Source organism: Narcine bancroftii, chromosome 3, assembly GCF_036971445.1.
Source record: "Narcine bancroftii isolate sNarBan1 chromosome 3, sNarBan1.hap1, whole genome shotgun sequence".
Lineage (NCBI taxonomy): Eukaryota > Metazoa > Chordata > Chondrichthyes > Torpediniformes > Narcinidae > Narcine > Narcine bancroftii.
In genome coordinates this window covers 153639509-153659560 of record NC_091471.1, presented here as the reverse complement: position 1 = coordinate 153659560, position 20052 = coordinate 153639509, and the positions used below count along the sequence as shown (strand labels likewise).

The 20052-nt window shown below is 41.8% G+C and overlaps 1 protein-coding gene across 7 annotated transcripts in view; it reads right to left on the bottom strand.

Moving 5' to 3' along the window:
- Positions 1-20052, bottom strand: part of LOC138757692 (collagen alpha-1(XXV) chain) — a 173623-nt gene that overhangs the window by 17875 nt on the left and 135696 nt on the right. For 6 of the 7 annotated variants that reach the window (XM_069925401.1, XM_069925399.1, XM_069925404.1 and 3 more), the window contains 3 exons: positions 9979-10014; positions 8987-9040; positions 2555-2608 (listed from right to left, as the gene is read on the bottom strand). In XM_069925401.1, the coding sequence (XP_069781502.1) occupies positions 2555-2608; positions 8987-9040; positions 9979-10014 (144 nt within the window). The remainder of the gene's footprint in view (positions 1-2554; positions 2609-8986; positions 9041-9978; positions 10015-20052) is intronic. The other variant, XM_069925403.1, reaches the window with a different exon arrangement.

Sequence of the window (20052 nt, the reverse complement as noted above, 5' to 3'; positions counted from 1 at the left end):
ATCCCTCCCTCTTGCAGGGCCAGGTGACATTGCAGAGAAATGGCAGTGTCACACATAACTACATGACCTTACCCCAAGGAAAAGGTATAATGGGAGGTTGCTGGATTGGTAATTAAATGATGTGCTGGTGATTGACAATGCCCAGAAACCATTTTCTGTTTTAATGTGATAGCATACACTTGAATAGCACAGTGATCATGTTAAAGATTGAAGACTTAATGATTGGATCAAGAACCTGTGTATAATTCAACTTGATGCAGAGCGTATAGTGACACATCTGCACATTGTAACAAGAAACGCTATTTATCCTCGTGTTTGTTGGAGTTTATAAATAATGCTGGCAAATTGACAAGTGAATGGGAAAGAATTCAGTGGATGTTTGTTCTGCCTTCAAGCCTGGACATGTAGGGTAGAATAGCTCATGGAGCTTTAATAGTAATGGATCTTCTACATTTACCCTCTTTTAAAGTCCACCCTCATGTTATTTTTCTCCTTCCAAAACTCCTTGCTTAAATTGAGCAGAAACAGGCAAATCTGCCACATCATCTGCATATCCACAATCTATGCTTCACAGCCACTTTCAGCAAATAGATGAAAAATTGCCACCATGAACTGAGCCAGCTTCAACATGTTTTTCAATTTTGTGTTAGCTTAACTCAGTTGCAGCTCTAAACAACCTGTACTTCACTGGCCCTTCCTGTTATTATTAGAATCAGAACTTATTGTCATGAATAAGTCATGAAATTCATTGTTTTGTGGCAACATCACAGTGCAAACATTTTCATAAACCACCTTACAAAAATAAATAAAAAGAGCGGACGAAAAGTCAAAGTCGAAGTAAGGCAAAGTCTCTAGTTCATTGGTCACCCGTTCCAGAGTGCTCTGGTACCTGTATTTGAGCTCTTTATCATCCAGACAGATTTACAGTTCAAATTAAAAATTCTTCAGCCTGACTATATCCTCACCACAGCCTCCCCTTTACATCTCTATGTTACATGAGTCATGCATTGATGTTAAACTGAGGCTCCATCACCTCTCCAAGGTGGATGCTCAAGATTCCATATGTGGTGGAACACAGTAGTGCAGGTGTGACCTCACACTGTGACTGTACAGGCTGGCCTGCCTCCATCCCTGTAACTCCTCCCTATAAGATACCCAATAAACGTTGATAGTCCTCGTCTCCTCCCTCCATACCAGCTTTGGATCTGGGCCAGCAGCATGTAGAGGCATGCCTGATGTTTCTGGATATTAAAGCCTTTAACCACTTGCTTTGTGTCTGCTTGTGATAAATGATCAAGCTACACTCTGGTAGCATTTTGCAAATGAGCAGGGAGGTATTCTATCCTGTCCTGGACAATGCTATTGAGTGTAAGGTTTGGTAATTAGCATCTTGGCTTTTGTAGGATCTTACTACGTCCAAACAGCTGCTGTGCTAATTACATTACCACAGTGACTATGCTTCAAAGGTACTTCATGGGTTTACAAAAGCACTGAAGAATATTAAGAAAGTTGTTTTCTGAATCTAAATCTTTTTTACCATTTAAATATCAAGAAAGTTAGCTTACAATCTTTCAATTACCGAATCCTGCATTATATTGCCAATATGAAATTAGTGCATGCCTGAGTATGACTTAATAAAATCTATCACGCTATTAAGTATTCAGTTTGTGCTAAAACTAAATAATTCCTTGATTTAAATCTCTGGCCAGTTGTCTTTAGTGATTACAGCACAGCACTGTCAAACTATCAATAAGGGTAAGTAAAGCCTCTTTTATCTATCAGTAATTGGCACACTTCCAGTTTAATCAGTGTACATAATGGTGACAGTGAGTTTGCGTCTGTGATTTACGCAGATGAACCATGAACCATCAAAGTTTTGACAGCTGAGTCAGGATTGTTATCATGTAAATTCAAGCTAGAACACAGATGTGTGCAGTTATGGTTGCCGAGCTACAGGAAATGTAGCAATAAGATTGAGAAGAGTGCAGAGAAGATTTACTAGGATGTTGCTGGGTTTTCAGGAGTTGAGCTACAGGGAAAGATTAAACAGGTTAGGACTTTATTCCTTGGAACATAGAAGAATGACGGGAGATTTAATAGAGGTTTACAAGATTATGAGAGGTATAGACAAGTAGGCTTTTTCCGCTTAGATTGGGAAAATAAATAGGAGGGGTCATAACTTTAAGCTGAAGGGAGAAAGGTTTGGGGGAACAATTACAGGAAAGTTCTTCACACAGAGAGTGGTGGGAGTGTGGAATGGGCTGCCACCTGACGTGGTGAATGCAGGCTTGATCTTGAGTTTTAAAAACAGACTGGATAGATCGGGTGAGGTCTGGAGGGTTATGGAGTGGGAGCAGGTCAGTGGGACTGGTGAAATAATGGTTGGCACAGATTAGAAGGGCCAAATGTTTTCTGTGGTGTAGCGGTCTATGGTTGTATAAAATGGCCTTGAACTCTATTCCCAGCCATTTCTAATTCTGACATAAATCATGCCTGCACAATTTGACATTTATTTCCTCTTGGAATTTCACATACTGGTACTGCATTTACTTACAGGCAGACCTGTAGGTCCTCTTGGCCCAGGGTTACCAATTGCTCCCTTTTCCCCCTGCAATGACAAAAAATTAAAAATATAAAATGGATCATTTACTGTTATAAAAAAATATTACAGTAGACTTATAGTGTTACAGAGCTGGAAACTGACAAGTGTGGCAAAGTTGAAACAGTGCGTACACAGAGTTTACAAGAAAACCTCAATGTTTATTGGAAATTAAGTACTGAAATGAAAACAATCCATAACATTTCAGCATCGCAGAAAAAACTAATAATTTGAGAATAATGATATTGGGATGCTGCGCATGCACTGGAGAGGGGTGAGTATAACCTTTGGTTTATCCTTTATCCTTTGCTCCAATTTGTAGTTCAACCAAGATTGGAATTTCAGTTTTGAACTAATTATAGCCCCTTTCACACTTGCATCCTACTAAATTAGCCATTCAGTGCCCTGAGATAGGAATGGGGGTTTGGCATTTCACACTTGACCACTCCTAACTGGGTCATTGAATGCTTTGACACTTGCAAGGAGCCATCCCCGAGGTTAGGACTGTTCTACCTTCTACTGATGATGTCATGACGCATCGAGTGATGGTCTCTGATCTTATATTTGAACAAAATTAATCTTGCATAATTATAACATAATTAAGCTTTATCTATAGCACAGTATGATCCTGATGTTGTTGCGCCAACCTAGATAAACCTTTATAAGGAAACGTGGGAAAATGCGAGCAATAAATAGCAATAGCGGATCATTTCTAAATAGGGTGGGAAAGTAGGTAGCGTTATAGTGTGGAAAGATTTGTAGCGCTATGGTGCACAATTTATATAGTATGGGAAAGTTGGTATCATGCACAATTTATAAATACCATGGGAAAAAGCGATGGTGAACGTTCCCTGCCAGAATTCCATGCGGCAGAGAAACGGCTGTATGCCTGGCTGCATTCATGGACCATTCATAGAGGGGTTTCTCTCCCATACAGAATTCTGGGAAGTCAGGTCCGCCATTGCTTTTTTTCCCCCACGGTCTTTATAAATTGTGCACTATAGCACTACCAATTTTCCCACACTGTTTAAAATTGTCTGCTCTTGCTATTTTTTGCTATTTATTTCCTCTCTCTCTTCCACTGTGACTTTTCCATGGCAAAGTTTAAACCTTCATCTTAATTTTTTCTTCCTGCACTTATGCAAAAACTTGGATCATTTCAATCCCACAATGCAATTACCCTTTTCACACTTGCCTGATTGCAACGCCGCCGACTGCAGACGCCAGGGATTGTACTAGGGGTCGAGGCTGTCACTCCCCAATGTGAGATGACGTCATTTGACGCTGATGTTGTGCTGAGTTTGCTTTCACACTTGATAATTTAAAGGCCGATTGGCGGTTAATTCCTGGGATCACTTGTAAGTGTGAAAGGAGCTTATGTTTTGCATTCTGTCATCTTGGATATGGTTTAATGTGACATAGAAGACCAACCTAAAGAAAATGTTTGAAAAAAAAGTGCAGCGGTGGTTCAAGGACAGACTTTCTGAACCTTCAGGTAAGAGAAAGACTGCAGGTGTTGGAAAATGGGAACAACACACACAATGCTGGAAGAACTCAGCAGGTCAGGTATTATCCATGGGAGGCTATCCATAGATAGTCAATATTTCAGGCTCTAACTTCAATAGGAAGAATAAGAAACAGGCAGAAACCCAAGAAAAGGTTGGGGTGGTGGAGGTGGGAGGGAGGGGGAGGTGCATAGGCTGGCAGGTGATGGGTGTGTATGCGTGGGAGGGTGAAGAAATGAAGAAAAAAGTTAAGAAGCTAGGTGATAGGAGAAAGGGACTGAGGAAGATGCACTCTGTAAGGAGGAAGGAAGGGAAGGGGATGGGAGCTGGAGGAAGGGAGATTTGGGTGATGGGCAGGTAGAGGAGGGGAGGGAAAAGAAAAAGAGAAGAAGAAATGGGGGCAAAGAGATATAAATGAAGGAGAAGGGATAAAATGAGGGGAGGTTACTAGAAATTGGAAGAATCAATATTGATGTTGGAGATTGGTACTGTTCTTTCAAATCACATGAGACCTCAACGGCAGTACATTAGGCCATGGGCAGTTGGGTTTGTCAGTCTTGGCTTGAAGGAAGAATTAGGCAGTGCAGGTATGGGAAACAATGAGGTTAGAAGCTAGAAGGCGTGATGATATCGCCGATGGTGGAGGAGACAGTGGCCTTATGATTCACCCAATCACTTCCCCCTACCCACTCTCACCCTTTTATTCAGGGTTCTGTCTGCTTCTTGCAATTCCCACTGAAGGATTATGGCCTGAAATGTTAACCATCTAACGCCTTCCATGGATGTTGCCTTACCCCCCCCCACCGAGCTCCTCCAACATTGAATGTGTTGCTTTCTGAGATTTTCATTCTGTAAGGTGCAGGTGAGGAAGCATTGAGTTTATCACTGCAGTTTAAAGTCTCTATTTCCAATGGAGCTTGTTCCAAATGCCCAAATGTCATTTTCAAATTTTATTTTTTAAATTTTAGTGTTACTGCACGGTAACAGACCCTCAGGCCCCAAAGCCCGTGCTGCTCAAATACGTAATTAACCTACAAATCCCATACGTTTTGGAGTGTGGGATGCAAACAGAACTCCCAGAGGAAACCCAACCAGACACGGGGACAATGTACAAGCTTGTTATAGACAGCAGCATTTCAAACCTTGGACACTGGCATTGCAAAAGCATTGTGCAAACTGCTACACTAACTGTGCTGTCCGTTAGGAAAATGCTCGGAAAAAAATTAAACTAATCACTATCACTTTGCATTATATGCCAGTATAGGATGACTCAGTATTGGACAACACCCTTGAATTTCCACCTAAAATGTAGGTTTTGAGCGATACCCTTTGTATAAGATGACCCCGAATCTGGCACTTACAGCTGACCAGTGGATGCAGTTAAAAAGCAAATCGCAATATTTTAAAAGCAAATGACCATGTAAAGGTTTTAATTCTATTTTATTTGCATATTTTAAGATAAACCACCGTCAGCTCCTGTAACAGGCTGCTTAAAGCCTGTACAGAGCCAACGGCAGTTGAACTGGGTGGATGGACTCCATGAGGGACTTCACAAGTAACTAGCAGGGAATGCGCAAGATTGCGTCAAAGCTAGTGGGAAGATGGCTCCAGCATTGAGTCTTCATTGGCAAGGGTTGGATTTTTGACCCGGCGTATAGGACGACCCATTTTAAGGTGAAATTTCGAGGACCATTCTATACTGGCATATATGGTAATGCAGCAAATGAAGTTCACTAAATTTCCTATTGTTTTCTATTGAGAGAATAAGCTGCTAAAATGAATATGTTTTTCTATTTGCTTACAAGACAATAATTGCTATTGATTGCATCAGTTAACTCTGAACATTCTTTAAATTTGATGCACAAACAGGAAATTGATCTGTTTTGGAAAAAATCCATTTGCATTGGATCGCACTTTGTAAATTTCATTGTTTCCGTCACTATTGCATTAGATCTTGTGTATGCTCAAGGTACAATGCAGTACAAACAGGGATATTTAGGATTATGGAGAATATGTAACTAAAGATATTTGTTGTTACGTATGGTACTGCTCTTGTATGCTTTAGAAACTTCAAATCAAACATTGTAGCCTGAACTTCTGCTCTGGGTGAGGCCAGCCAAACATTAGCTCAATGATTATGGAATTTTAAACACAAATTATGTCAAGCACAAATAAAGTTTCTGTAATTATTAACTCCAGTAAAATTCTGTAAGTGGAGGGCCAAAGGGACTTGGGAGTCCCAGTGCAGGATTCCTGAAAGGTTAACTTGCAAGTTGTTACTAGTAAGGATGGCAAATGCAATGTTAGCATTCATTTTGAGACGACTAGAATATAAAAACAAAGATGTAATGATGAGACTTTAAAAGGCTTTGGTCAGATCATCTTTGAAGTATTCATGAGCAATTTTGCGGCCATATCTAATGAAGTGCCAGTGTTGGAGATGGTCCAGAGGGATGATCCCAGGGATGGGAGGGTTATATGAGAAGAGTTTGATGCCTCTGGGACTTTACTTGCTGGAATTTTGAAGGATGGGCATGGGGGGGAGATATCATTTAGATATTCTGAACATTGAAAAGCCCAGCTAGAGTGGACATGGAGAACTCTTTTCTAGTAGCAGGATAGTCAAGATCCATTGTTTGCAGCCTCAGATTAAAAGGATATCTGTTCAGAACAGAAATGAGGAGGTCTCTTCAGGCAGAGGGTAGTGAATCTATGGAATTCATTGCCAGATGGCTGTGGAGATAGATTTAAAGCAGAAGTTGATTGCTAGTTAAGGTGTCAAAGATTAAGGCAAGGAAATGGGGTTGAAAGAAATCGTACATCAGCCATGTTTTGAATGGCCTCTTGTCCCTTATGGACTCCTAGTGAAACCTGGTCCTGCTTGAAGATTGACATTGGCTCCTGCCTGAAGGACTGAACATACCATGTTTGACCCAGTTGGTGCTGTCTCGAGAGTCTTTAAGTTGGGCCATTTTTTTAGGTGCACAGCCAAAGGCAGGTATTTCAGGCTTGAGCCCAAAACATGAGCTGACTGAAAGGGCTATATCTTGTCAGAATGCAGCCCCTGAGCACCACACACTTGCTGATTGGAGATAAAGGTTTAAGAAGACAATTGAAGAAAGTGGATGAAGGTTTAATTTACTTCTCCACTATCTTCCATCAAATTCCATCAGTGAAGCTGCTTTCTGTCATTCAATTGTTTCTAGCTGTCTGCTATATCCATTCAAACCCATATTCTTGGAATTGAAGGGTGGGTGATAATGGCAATGTGCTCCAGGAACTCAGCCTGAGTTGGGGAGACTAATTGTTTGAGAAGGAATTAGGACCAAGGTTTTGGCTAATGGATCAGAAGTTACAGATGTATGTCAGATGAGAGCAAACCGTCATGATACTGAATGTGTCAGAGTGAGTGAATATGCAGAAGGATTCAGCTGGAAATGGCTACAGAAGGAATTAGAGTGTGGGTGAGGGGGAAGTGAGTGGAGAAGAATGCAAAGACTGGATTCAATACCACTGATAGAGGATATAAGGTGATAAGGACACAAGAGATGGGATAGTCAGGATGTGACTGTAAACATTGATTGGAAGTTTGAATAAATGAAAGAGAGAGTAAAGGATGAAAAAGAGGCTACCCTGCTGTTCTGAATGTGAAACCTTATTTGGGTCCAGATAGGAAGTAGGTTCTCAGCAGGGAGGAGTGGTTGGAAAAGAGGAAGAGGACAAAAAGCAAACACTATAAAAGATCAGGGTAAAGAAGCTGTTGTGGAAATGTTACTGTTGAGAAATATGCCATGCAGCTGTCAGGCATACCTGTGGAGGATTGGTGTTAATCCTCAATCTACAGCAGTGGTTCTCAACCTTTTTCTTTCCACTCACATACCTCCTTAAATATTCCTTCTGCTGTAAGTGCTCTGTGATTAGTAAGGGATTGCTTAAGGTGGTATGTGAGGTGGAAAGAAAAAGGTTGAAAACCACTGTTTTAATTGTACCTCATTGACTCGTTATGTGCACGGTTTCATAACTCCAAAGGAAAAGGGCCAATGACAATTTTTCTCAAGCAAAATATTAACAATTGGGTCTAGAGCAGTGATTCTCAACCTTTTTCTTCCCACCCACAGACCATCTTAAGCAATCCCTTACTGATCACAGAGCACCGATGGCATAGGGACTACTTAAAGTGGGCTGTGATTGGAAAGAAAAAGGTTGAGAACCACTGCTCTACGGTCTGAGGTTAGATCCTTCTCCTGAAGAATGAAGGACTCAAGACTCTTCTTTAGCCGATTCCCTCATTTGTTCCACAAACCTGTGGGAAGTCAGTCACCTCTGCAGAGGATCCCTGAACATATGAAGGCATGGGTTTACATTGTCCAATGCTATCTGACAGTAACCAATCTCAAAATAGTCTCCTTTCTGGCAGCAAGCATTATCCCATCAGCATTAAGCTATGTAATATCCATCCACACGATGAACCATATTGTCGACCAATCATGCAGATGTGTCCCCCTCCTATTCCCCTAATCCTCGTAAATCACATGTCCCCAGAGAGAAATCAATCAAGTCAAGTTGTTGTTACCAGGCAACCCACATGTCCAGGGCTTATGGTATTTCAGGTTGCTCTCGTTGCCAGGCAGCACACATCTGAGGCCACCTTTATTGTCTTTTAATTATTTGCAATGGTCCCAACATAAGCATTAACCAAGTTGTATTTATGGATTAATATTTTGGTTAATTAATATGTTAATGTATTTGATGTGTTAATCAACACCAATCTACCTCTACATAACTGAGAAATGCATTCCTACACTATAATTTGCACTGTACATTACACACACACACATCGTACTCATTTAGACAAGGGATTGTAAACATTGAGACAACTTACTCTATCTCCCTTTGGGCCTGCTGGACCTGCTAGTCCCATTGTGCCATCGATTCCCTTTGAGGACAAAAAGAGCAGTTAGTTGTGGTCAACGTTCCCTCAACACATTGAGAAGCTATTAGGTCTGTCAATACTTCCCAGATCCATATAATGTAATGTAAAATAAAACTATCTCACAGTTCTGTCCTATCAACGGCACAAAAACATTTCTAAATAGGCAGAAACTGTATAGAGACTTACTCTTACCATTTTCACTGTATTATTTTTAATTTCCACAACTTGTGATGGCCTTATGCATGCAGCGCTTGTGGAAAATACCTTCACAGTTAAGATGATCAGAGCTGCCTTGCAGACGCAACATCCACCAATCTGGCAACAACATTCTCCCGCACATTCGCCAGGTGACTGCTCCATCTGGACTGCCAACCTGAACAATTACCAAAGTGAGGCCTTCACAAATTCAAAACTTAAATCCTAGGTTTTTTAAAAAAAATTGCTTCATCTGTTGAAAACCTAATTTAGCAGCAGAAACCTTCAATTATGGGGCACCCATGATTTTGTTTCAGACTGTGATATTAATTACCTCCCACCGAACCTGTTGAGAATCCACACAAGCACAAATGTGCTTGCATTTGGTGAAATAAAAATGCTTGGGTACCTTCTCTCTGCATCCACACTTGATTTATTTGGAACAGAGTGTAGTTTCATGGGCTGCAAACACTGCTCAGAGGATTTAAAACACTGACACTGTCAACCTTTCCCACCTTGACTCAGGGCAAAGTTGGACAGAATGGATAGTGAGAAACAGCAAGTTAGTCAAAGGGATGAGCTAGGGTTTGACATTGAACAGTGAGCGATGCATGCACAGAGAGTGGAGTGAGTGTGAAGGAGGGGATTATGAGCACAAAGCGTTCACCAACTCCAGTGGACTGCCAACATCAAGCAGAAAGGAGACAGTCAAAAGGAAGGACAAAGTACAAATGCGACTCACTCACCCGCTGTCCTGGCTGTCCATCTAAGCCAGATGCACCCTGCATAATTTGTGTCATTAGAGGGGTGGGTAAGAATAAGACGATTTTAGTGTATGATGGTTAATGATCATAAACAAATTTACACAATGAAGATGGGAATTCCTGATTCACTTGCGTATTAAATATGAATCACAGACATGAATCAAAATCATACATGGAATTTATAAATGATAACAGGGAATAAATGATATGAAGTTATATAACACTACAGTTAATTCTCCTAAAACAGTTATGGGTGAGAAGTGCGCAACAGTCTGGTTTAAATCCAGGATATCCTACCTATCATGGTTGGTTAAATGAAACAAGTACAGGGAAGACTTCCTCAGCACAACAGATGTAACTACATTGTTCAGAAAGAATGTTTTTAGGGTGGATGGGACAGTTATTGTAGTGGTTAGTGCAACACTTTTACAGTGATAGCAAACTGGGTTTGAATCTGGCGCTGTCTGTATGGAGTTCGTACATTCTCCCCTTGTCTGCGTGAGTTTCCTTTGGGTGCTCCAGTTTCCTCCCACCCTTCAAAATGTATGGGAGTTGAAGGTTAATTGGGCTATTTGGGCAGTACAGGCTTGTGGGCTGGAAAGGCCTGTTGCTGTATGTCTAAATTTAAATAAAAAATAAATGTAAACTAAATTTAAGGTTTACAATTTGATTGACAAAAGATGGGAAACCTCTTCACATTCATTTCCTTCATTGTCTCTCATCAACTGCTGGAATGCAGACATTTTCCTGCATAAGTGCTGTTTTCAACAATGAAATGAAATAAAATGGTGAACCTGCCCAATAATATGCACTAAAAAAAACCTCTGAGAATTCAAAAACACTTTAATCTTCAACCTTCAACCTCACCTTGAGAGAGTTCGTGGAAACAAACCATTCCCAGCTTATCATAATGGGGTGCCTCCACAAAACAAATGTGATTTTCACCAAAACGTTCAGCAAATAAATAAAACAAATCAAAAGGATTGGCTGATAAATTTGATTTTGTAGTACAGTCTAGTTGAAAACGCATATTTTCAGAGATAAAGGTGTGAATCAATATTTCCACAACATTCCAAAAATTCAACAAGGTGCTTCGCAGGAAGACTCACACTGTTGTGAATGACCCAACATCAGCATCAGACAAATATTAAATTCATACTAATGTTTCTTTTGCAAGATTGTTTGGAAAACTAAATCCACAAGGCCCTGATCTCTTCAATTCACTGAGGCTACAGTTCTGATCAGTGCTCCTCACATCACCGGCAGCCCCAACCTCAAGCTGATGGGAACCCTGTTCTCCAGCCTCACTGCCCTTTCCTTTTATTCCCATCGTACTGTTTTGTCTCTGAATATTGCTCCAGTCCTCAATCTACACTTGAAAATATGAGAATGCTTCTATTCAGACCTCTACTGTATTTCTGACATGTTTCTCATTTTCCTAAACTTCTCTTTGACAACATTTGGACTTTCCACAGACATCTGAAGTGTTCTACTGTCTATTTAGATCTTCTTTCCTGCCACAATTCATCCCCTTCTCTCCAATTCCCTGTCCATACTGCAGTTTCTCCATTGACTGCACTTTCTACAGCAGCCCTTAATTTTTCTTCCCCTTCCTACAACCACCCCACGCTTGGGTCTTTCACCTCTTCTTTCCCTTCAATTTTATCAGCGCCTTGACTTGTCACAACCCCACTTTTCATTTCACTGGCTCCTACACTTGCAAGTCTATTTTCCACTGCTCTATTTGTTGATAACATAATCCTACCACTGTACACACCGGCACGTGCACTTGCAAGAACAGTTTTTTCCCTCACTAAATTGAGGTGGCATGGTTATTGTAGCGGTTAGCACAATGCTATTATAATGCCAGTGACCCGATTTTGAATCTGGTGCTCTCCTTGTGATCTGCGTGGGCTTTCCCTGGGTGCTCTGGTTTCATCTCACCCTCCAAAAAACATATGGGGTTGGTAGGTTAATTAGTTTTCAGGTGTCGGAAGGACCTTCTACCATGATGTATCGTTAAAATAAAACAAGTTCAGGTAGTTTATATTTCAATCCCATTTTTCTGTTTATTCTTCTTCCATTACATTCTCTTCCATTTTGCTGTCTTCTTTCTCTCATCTTTTTGATGCATTTTTATTGATAAAGTCTATTTTTGCACAATAATTCAAGACATTTTGCCTTTCTTGTCAAGATGTCAGAATATCCTCAGGCTATGATAACCCCCACCACTAGCTTTCCCTCTTCATTTATATTTAAAATAGTTCATTCTCAACTTATTGTTAGGCCGTTAAATTTTGGTTCTTCTTTTACAGATCTTCTTGTTTACGGTTCTGATCAAAGTTCAGAACAGACATGGTAATGTACAAACTGCTTGCCTGTTTGTCTGGTATGCTCAGGTTATTTGTTTATTTCTTTATTTACACATTGTTTAATTTCTACTTAATGACAAAATAAGAATGCTTCCTCCTAAAATTAGATCATCACCACACATTTAGTCCAAGCTTTCCATATCTTCATGAAATTAGGGACCCAGAGCAGAATATACCTCTGGCCTTCTGTCTGAATTTCCTCGGGGGGACAATTCTTTCATCATAAGAACAATACACTACACTCAAGACATTTCTTAGCCAGGGAAAGTAAAAGGGCCTACACAAGTTCAGGAGTGGAGCCACCCTCTACAATTGTCATTTGTGCCAGGGAAAGTAAAAGGGCCTACACAAGTTCAGGAGTGGAGCCACCCTCTACAATTGTCATTTGTGCCAGGGAAAGTAAAAGGGCCTACACAAGTTCAGGAGTGGAGCCACCTTCTACAATTGTCATTTGTGCCAGGGAAAGTAAAAGGGCCTACACAAGTTCAGGAGTGGAGCCACCCTCTACAATTGTCATTTGTGCCAGTTCAGAAATCCACGGTGCACATGATCTGGGTTTGGGCCAAATATTCTTCCTCGTCAGATGTTTATTTTTCCTGCCTCTATGGAGTTTGTATTTATGTACAGGTGTCTAACTTTTTATCTGGAATTCCAAAAATCAGCAACCTTCAAAAACCAGCACACTTTTTGTAGATGACTGACACATAAATAACATTAATTTCCCGTAATAAATTCTCCATTTTCAGAGGGAGCACCCCCTTCAGTCCCTGTCATCCCCAACCCCACCTCCTGTGGGTGCCCTCTCTTACCTTTGGTGGAAAGATGACTCTCAGCTCCGAGCACCCACTGGGAGAGAAGGCGGCAGCGGCTGGCTCAATGCGAGAACAATGGCTGTCTTCATTACCCATAATCTCCCATGCAGCTGGAACCCTTCTGCCAGTGCCAAAGCGGTTCCAGCAGAGTGGGGGATTATGGGTAATAAAGACGGCTATTGCTTCCTCATTGAGCCATCGCCGCCATCTGGTGCAGCACTATGTAAACTCTAGGCTCAGCAGCCCTGCCATGTCAGGAGTTAGATGGGGACGGGCGACGAATGGTGTTGCGCTGCTGGGGTGTGCCTGAGGGCCGTCCTGAGAAGCTGGTGCAGCGCCTGAAAGCCGAAGGTGCTCAGCACCACTGCCCCGATGGCCCGCTCCTCCTGCAGCTCTGCACCTCATGTACGGCTTCTGCCCTGAATGGCCGCTGGCTCCGAGTAGCTGACGCTCACTGCCTTTTTTGCTGAGCTCCCGGGCCACCCTGTCACCTACGACCTCAACCTGACTGAAAACTGGACGAGACCCTCCTGTATGGCATACGTCGAACCCCAGCCTGGCCGAGGGCGCAAAATAGTCTGGCACTGGCCCTGGGGTGGGAGGACCGACTGACAGATAGATGCTGGGGTGAGGGAAGCAACCGACAACTGGAGGGGGTGATGGATGACAAGAGAGGGCAGGGGGGGAGGGGGAGACGGACAGAGGGGGCTACGTGCAAGGCATTTGCTTAAAGGGACCGAAATCAAAATGATTTTGAAATCCTGAAGATTCTGAACAACGGCAAGTGTCCGGTCCCAATGATTCCAGATAAAAGGTTAGACATCTGTATGGGCGGGAGGCAGTGGGGAGAGAGCATTGTTCTAATAAATTCAGTTTGCTGCTTTTTATTGGAAGTAAGATTATATAAAAAATAAGTACAAATCACCAACTATATCCAGCCATTCACAAAAATGTTTTTCACTCTTTGTGTGACTGGGAACTGGTGTCCCTAAATGTTTTTCCCTGAAGCAGTTTTACAGCATCACGCTGGTGTAAAACAAACCAATTTCTGTGCCCAAAACATGAATGTGATAATAGCTGATTGGAGACTTGAAATGAGTGCCATCTGCTGGCATTTGATGTGCAATGCAAATAACTCAAAGGAGCATCAGGATACATGGCCATTTGAGTCTACTTTGCTGTTCTGTCCCGGCAGACCCATTGTGTCCGTGTGCTCCTGCCCCACCGAATTGGGGTCTGCTTACCTTGTCTCTGTTTTGTCTTTCCCCACCTACATCCGGGACACTTCACACACCCTCCATCACTTCAACAATTTCCAGTTCTCTGAACCCAAACGACTCGTGTTTACCATGGATATCTAATTCTTTTCCATCTCCATTCCTCATTTGAAGACTTCAAAGCCCTTCGTTTCTTTCTGGACAAAAAAAAATGAGTCACCCTCCACCAAGGGCCTCAGCTATGCCTCTCTTTTTTGATGACTACATGGAGTAATCCATGCTACAAGTCTATCCAGGCAAGGCCCCTCAACTCTTCCTCCACTACATCAATAACTACTTTGAGCTTGTTGACTTCATCCACTTTTCTGCCAACTTACACCCTTACTTCAGATTCACTTGGTCCATCTCTAGCAACGCTCTCCTTTTCCTTAATCTCTCTGTCTCCATCTCAGGAGAAAAACTCTCGACAGACATCTTCTATAAAAACTCACCAGCTCCCACAGCTACCTCGTCTACATCTCTTCCCACTCTGTCCTCTGCAAGGATTCCATTCTCTCAACTTCTCCAGCTCAATTGCAACTGCACCCAGGATGAGGACTTCCATGCAAGGTCATCAGAGATGTCCCATTCTTCAAACAACTTGGCACTCACCCTCATATACTTCATTACCTGCACATCTGCCCAGGCTCTCCTCTGCCCCCACCTGCAACAAGGACAGGATTCTTCATGTTCTCACCTACCACCCGACCAGACTTTGAATCCAACAAATCCTCCTCCACAATTTCTGCCACCTATTACGTGATCCCACCACTAGACACATATTTCCTTCTCCTCCTCTCTCTGCCTTCTGCAAGGACCGCTCCCTCTATGACTCCCTTGTCCATTCCTCCCTCCCCACAAATCATCCCCTTGGGACATTCTCCTGTGACCACAGGAGATGGTGCACTTGCGGCCCCACTTCCTCCTTTACCACCATTTGGGGCCGCAAACAATCCTTCCAAGTGAAGCAACATTTCATTTGTGTATCTGCAGGGGTCATCTCCTGCATCCAGTGCTCCCACTGTGGACTCCTCTGCATTGGAGAGTCTGGACGCAGACTGGGAGATTGCTTTGTTGAGAACCTTGACTCTGTCCACCCAGCATGGATCTCCCAGTGGCCACCCATTTCAATTCTCCTCCCTTGCTGACATGTCTGTTCATGGTCTCATGTACTGCCAGACTGAGACCACCTGTAAATTGGTGAAGAACACCTCATCTTCTGACTGGGCACCATCCAACTGAAGGAATTAATATCGACTTCTCTGACTTTCGTTAACCACCCCCTCACCCTCTTCTTCCCCCGTCATCTCTCCATTCCCTGTCTCCTTTCATACAGACATGATAAATTCAACCTAGCCCCTTATCATGTCCAATTAACACCTTTTGTTGGCCTGGATTCCTCCCCATTGTTTGAATTCTGAGACATTATGCTATATCCTGCTCCTGCCTTTTCTGATTTTTCCTTGAAGAAGGGCTCAGGCCTGAAACATCAGCAATGTATCTTTGTCTCCTATGGATGCTGGAAAGATCAGCTGAGTTCCTCCAGCATTTGGTATTTTTATTACTTCAGCGTTCAACAGGATCACGGATAATCCTGCACTCCAAACATATTTTCTTGTTTGGTTCCCATGTTCCTTGATTTCCAAAATGTTTCCAACGATCTATTGGCCTTAGTTGTAAACATATTTAACATACAAAGACCACTGGCACCACAGAACAGAACCTGTGTGAGGAAGTTTTTCTTCCCTAGATCTCTTTATTTGGACATACAGCTTCTTGATATCTTAGTTCCTTGCAGAATCTGACATACTTCAATGAGATTACCTTCTTTCTTTGACTATATGTCAAAATATATTTTGATGATATATGGTTTTTCTTTATAGGGTAATTCTCCTAATGCAGGAATTGATCTAGTGATGACTTCACCACAGGTTGCTACACACTGATTATTATGCAAAAGAAGGGTTTATGGTCTGGCATGATTGGAGGAATTGTCTGCCTCAAAATTTCCATTCGTTTAAGTTATTAATACATTTCACTGGACATCTCATGGGGTTGATTGGTATGGGCATCTATCCTTGCCAATTCCATGAGCTATTGTTTTACACATACATCTTTATATTTACCCCCACAGGATCCCAGTACAGCCACAGCATCAGCAACTAAATGATACATTTAGAAAATTTCCAAAAGTTTTAAAGCTAATGGAAACAACTTTCCTGGTTCGCATACCATTAATTTCATAATTTTATGTTTTCTATTAGATCCTTCCTCATCCTTCTAAACTCCAATGAGCACAGTCTCTCCTTATAGGATAAACCCATCGGTTCTAGTATCAACCTGGTAAGCATCCTTCTCACCACCTCCAAAGCCAGTCTATCTTTTTCAAGTAAAGAGATTAGACATGGGACACAGAATCATGTATTAGGCAGGAAGGTAATGGAGGTAGGGTAGTGCTCTGAATTAAGGATGCGATCAGGGTGATGGTGAGAGATGATTATAAGCTCGAAGGAGCAGAATGTTGAATCCATCTGGGTAGAGATTAGGAATAATAAAGGCTGATTAAAGAAAAGAAATCACTGATGGGAGTTGACTATAGGCCACCAAATAATAGAATTACATTTGCACAGGGAATAAACCGAGAAATGTCTGACGCATTGGAATGGCAGTTATCATGAGAACATTTACTTGCACATAGATTGGACATATCAAGTTGGTTGAGGCAGACTTGAGGATGACTTTGTAGAATGTACCCGTGTTAGCTTTCTTGTACTACATGTTACAGAATCTAGGTAAACAAGGAGCCTGCAAATGCTGGAGAACTAGAGCACTACACAAAGGTGCTGGAGGAACTCAGCAGATGCTTTATATTGCTCATGTTATTGAACTAAGAAGTAAACATGGGATTTTAGATCTGGTCCTTTACTTTCAGCAGGTACAATTAATGATGTTTTAATTACAGATCCTCTTGGAAGGAGTGTTGAGGTAAGGACCTTGACACAAACACTATCACCAAAGAGAACCTGCTGAGCAAAGATAGATAAGACCCCTGGTCCTGATGGAATGCATGTAGGCTACTGAAAGAAATTACAGGTATAGTGAAGTGTTTGTCAAAATTTACCAAAATCTGGGTTGGCCCTGGCAAGTTGGAAGATGGAAAATGTCACACCGATCTTCAAAGAAGGATGTTGGCAAAAGGCAGGTTACTAGAGGTCAGTTAATTTAACCTCTGTCATTGGAAATAGGCTTAAAACTATCATTAAGGAAGAAAGGCTTCCTTCAGGCAGGCACAACATGGATTCAGGAAGGAACGTTCATGTTTTATAAATTTACTAGAGTTCTTTGTGGAAGTAGTAAGTGTAGTGGATAGAGGTGCATGTTATGGATTTTGAGAAGGCATTCAATCAGGAGCTGCATGAAAAGTATCCATAGATAAGGATAATAAGAGTTGGGTCTAATGTATTAGCATGAACAGAGGATGGTTTAATCAATAGAAGGCAGACAGTTGGGATAGATGGTGTTTCTCTGCTTGGCAATCAGTGGTGAATGGAGAGCATCAAGGGCCAGTGCAGGCTCTGCAACTTTTCACAATATATCATATATATTTGTATAATCATCAATACTGTGTAATAGTTGATCCCCCTCATTTTTGGCCCCCAAATCAGGTATTTTTGACTGATCTGTGTAAAAGTCAACCCCTCCACCATTTTTGGAACTGCCCACCTGCCCAGATGAGCTCCCAATCACAGATCCTTGCCCTGGCCACCTGTGCATCTGAATTCCTGACAGCGGATCCATGCCCCACCTGACCATGCATCCGAGCTCGTGACTATGGATCCATGTCCCGGCTGCCCACGCATCTGAACCCCCGACATCCCGGCCGCTTGCGCATCCAAACTCCTGATGCCCCAGCCACCCATGCATCTGAACTCCTGACACCCTGGCTGTCTGTGCATTTGAACTCCCATTGCCTGGATGCAGACTGGTCCTAGCCATCTGAGCTCCTGATTCCTTGAACAAGGCTGGTACTACCAAGGTCAATAGTTTGACCCGTGTAAAAATTGACTCCCCCTCCCCCCCCCACCTTCTCTTTTTTGGCCCAAAAGATAATTTAAAAATTTGACAATTACATGAGTATGTATGGTACATTAATGGTTTAGAAGAGTGGGCTGAGTGCAGCATATCTAGTTTGTTGATGACACTAAATTGAGTGGAAAAGCAAATTGTACAGAGTCTGTAGAGAGATATAAATAGATAAGTGAATGGGCATGGTTCTTGCAAATAAAGTACAATGTTATTCACTTTGGAAAGAAAATTAAAACATCAGATTTTAATTTAAATGGTGAAAGATTGCAGCATGTTGTGCAGAGAGACTTGGAAGTGCTTGTGAATGAATTGCAAAAGGTTAGTTTGGAAGTGCTGGTGAAGGTTATCAAGAAGGTAAATGGTCTGTTAACTTTCACTCTAGAGGGATTGAATTTAAGACCAAGGAGGTTCTGCTCCAACTGTACAGGGTACTGGTGAGGCCGCACCTACTGTACTGTGTGTAGTTCTGATCTCCTTGCTAGAGAAGTGATATATTGGCTTTGGGGGCACTGCAGATGGGTTCACAAGGTAGATTCTGCAGATGAGGGCTTAGCCTATGAGGAGTGACCTGTGTCTATATTCATTGGAATTCAGAAGAATTAGCAATGATCTCAAAGAAACCTATAAAATTATGAAAGGAATGGATAAGATAGAGACAGGAAAGTTGGTTCACTGGTAGGTGAGATTAGAATTAGGAGTCATACCAAGGTTCAAGCGAGTAGATTTAGGATGGAGATAAGGAGGAACTGCTTTTCCCAGAGAACCTATGGATTCTCTATTGAAGTAAACAGTAGAGGCTTCCTCATTAAATATAATTAAATTCAGTTGGAAAGATTTGTACATAATAAAGGAATTATTGGTTCTGCAAACAGATAGTTAAACAAAAAAATTTGCAGTTGCTGGGGTTCAGTGCCATACACAATGTGCTGGAAAAGTACATGTTATCTATAATTGTTAAACAAGAGGTATAGGCAACAAAGAGCAAATGTGGTACTAGAAAAGTATAGAAAATGTAAGAAAATAAGAAGGAAATTAGGAAGGCAAAAAGAAGATAATGAAAAGGTAAACCTGAAGGGTTTCTACAAGTATGTTAAGAGTAAAAGGATAGTAAGGGATAAAATTGGTCCCCTAGAAGATTAGAGTGGCCATCTATGTGTGGAGTCTCACGAGATGGAGGTGATCTTAAATAGTTTTTGCATCAGTATTTACTCAGGAAACTGGCATTGTGTGTAAGAAGAGAAACAATCAGTAAGGAGGAGATGCTTGCTGCCTTATAGTGAATAAAGGTAGATAAATCCCCGGGGCCTGGCATGATATTTCCTCAGATCTTGGGGGAAGCTAGGGTAGAAATTTCAGGGGCCCTAGCAGGAATATTTAGAACATTCTTAGTCACGGGTTTGGTGCCGGAAGATTGGAGGTTAGCTCATGTTGTTCCGTTGTTTAAAAGAGGTTCCAAAAGTATAGACAGAGTAAATCGAGTAGGGTCTTTCCACTTAGATTAGGAGAGGTAAATACAAGAGGACATGGCTT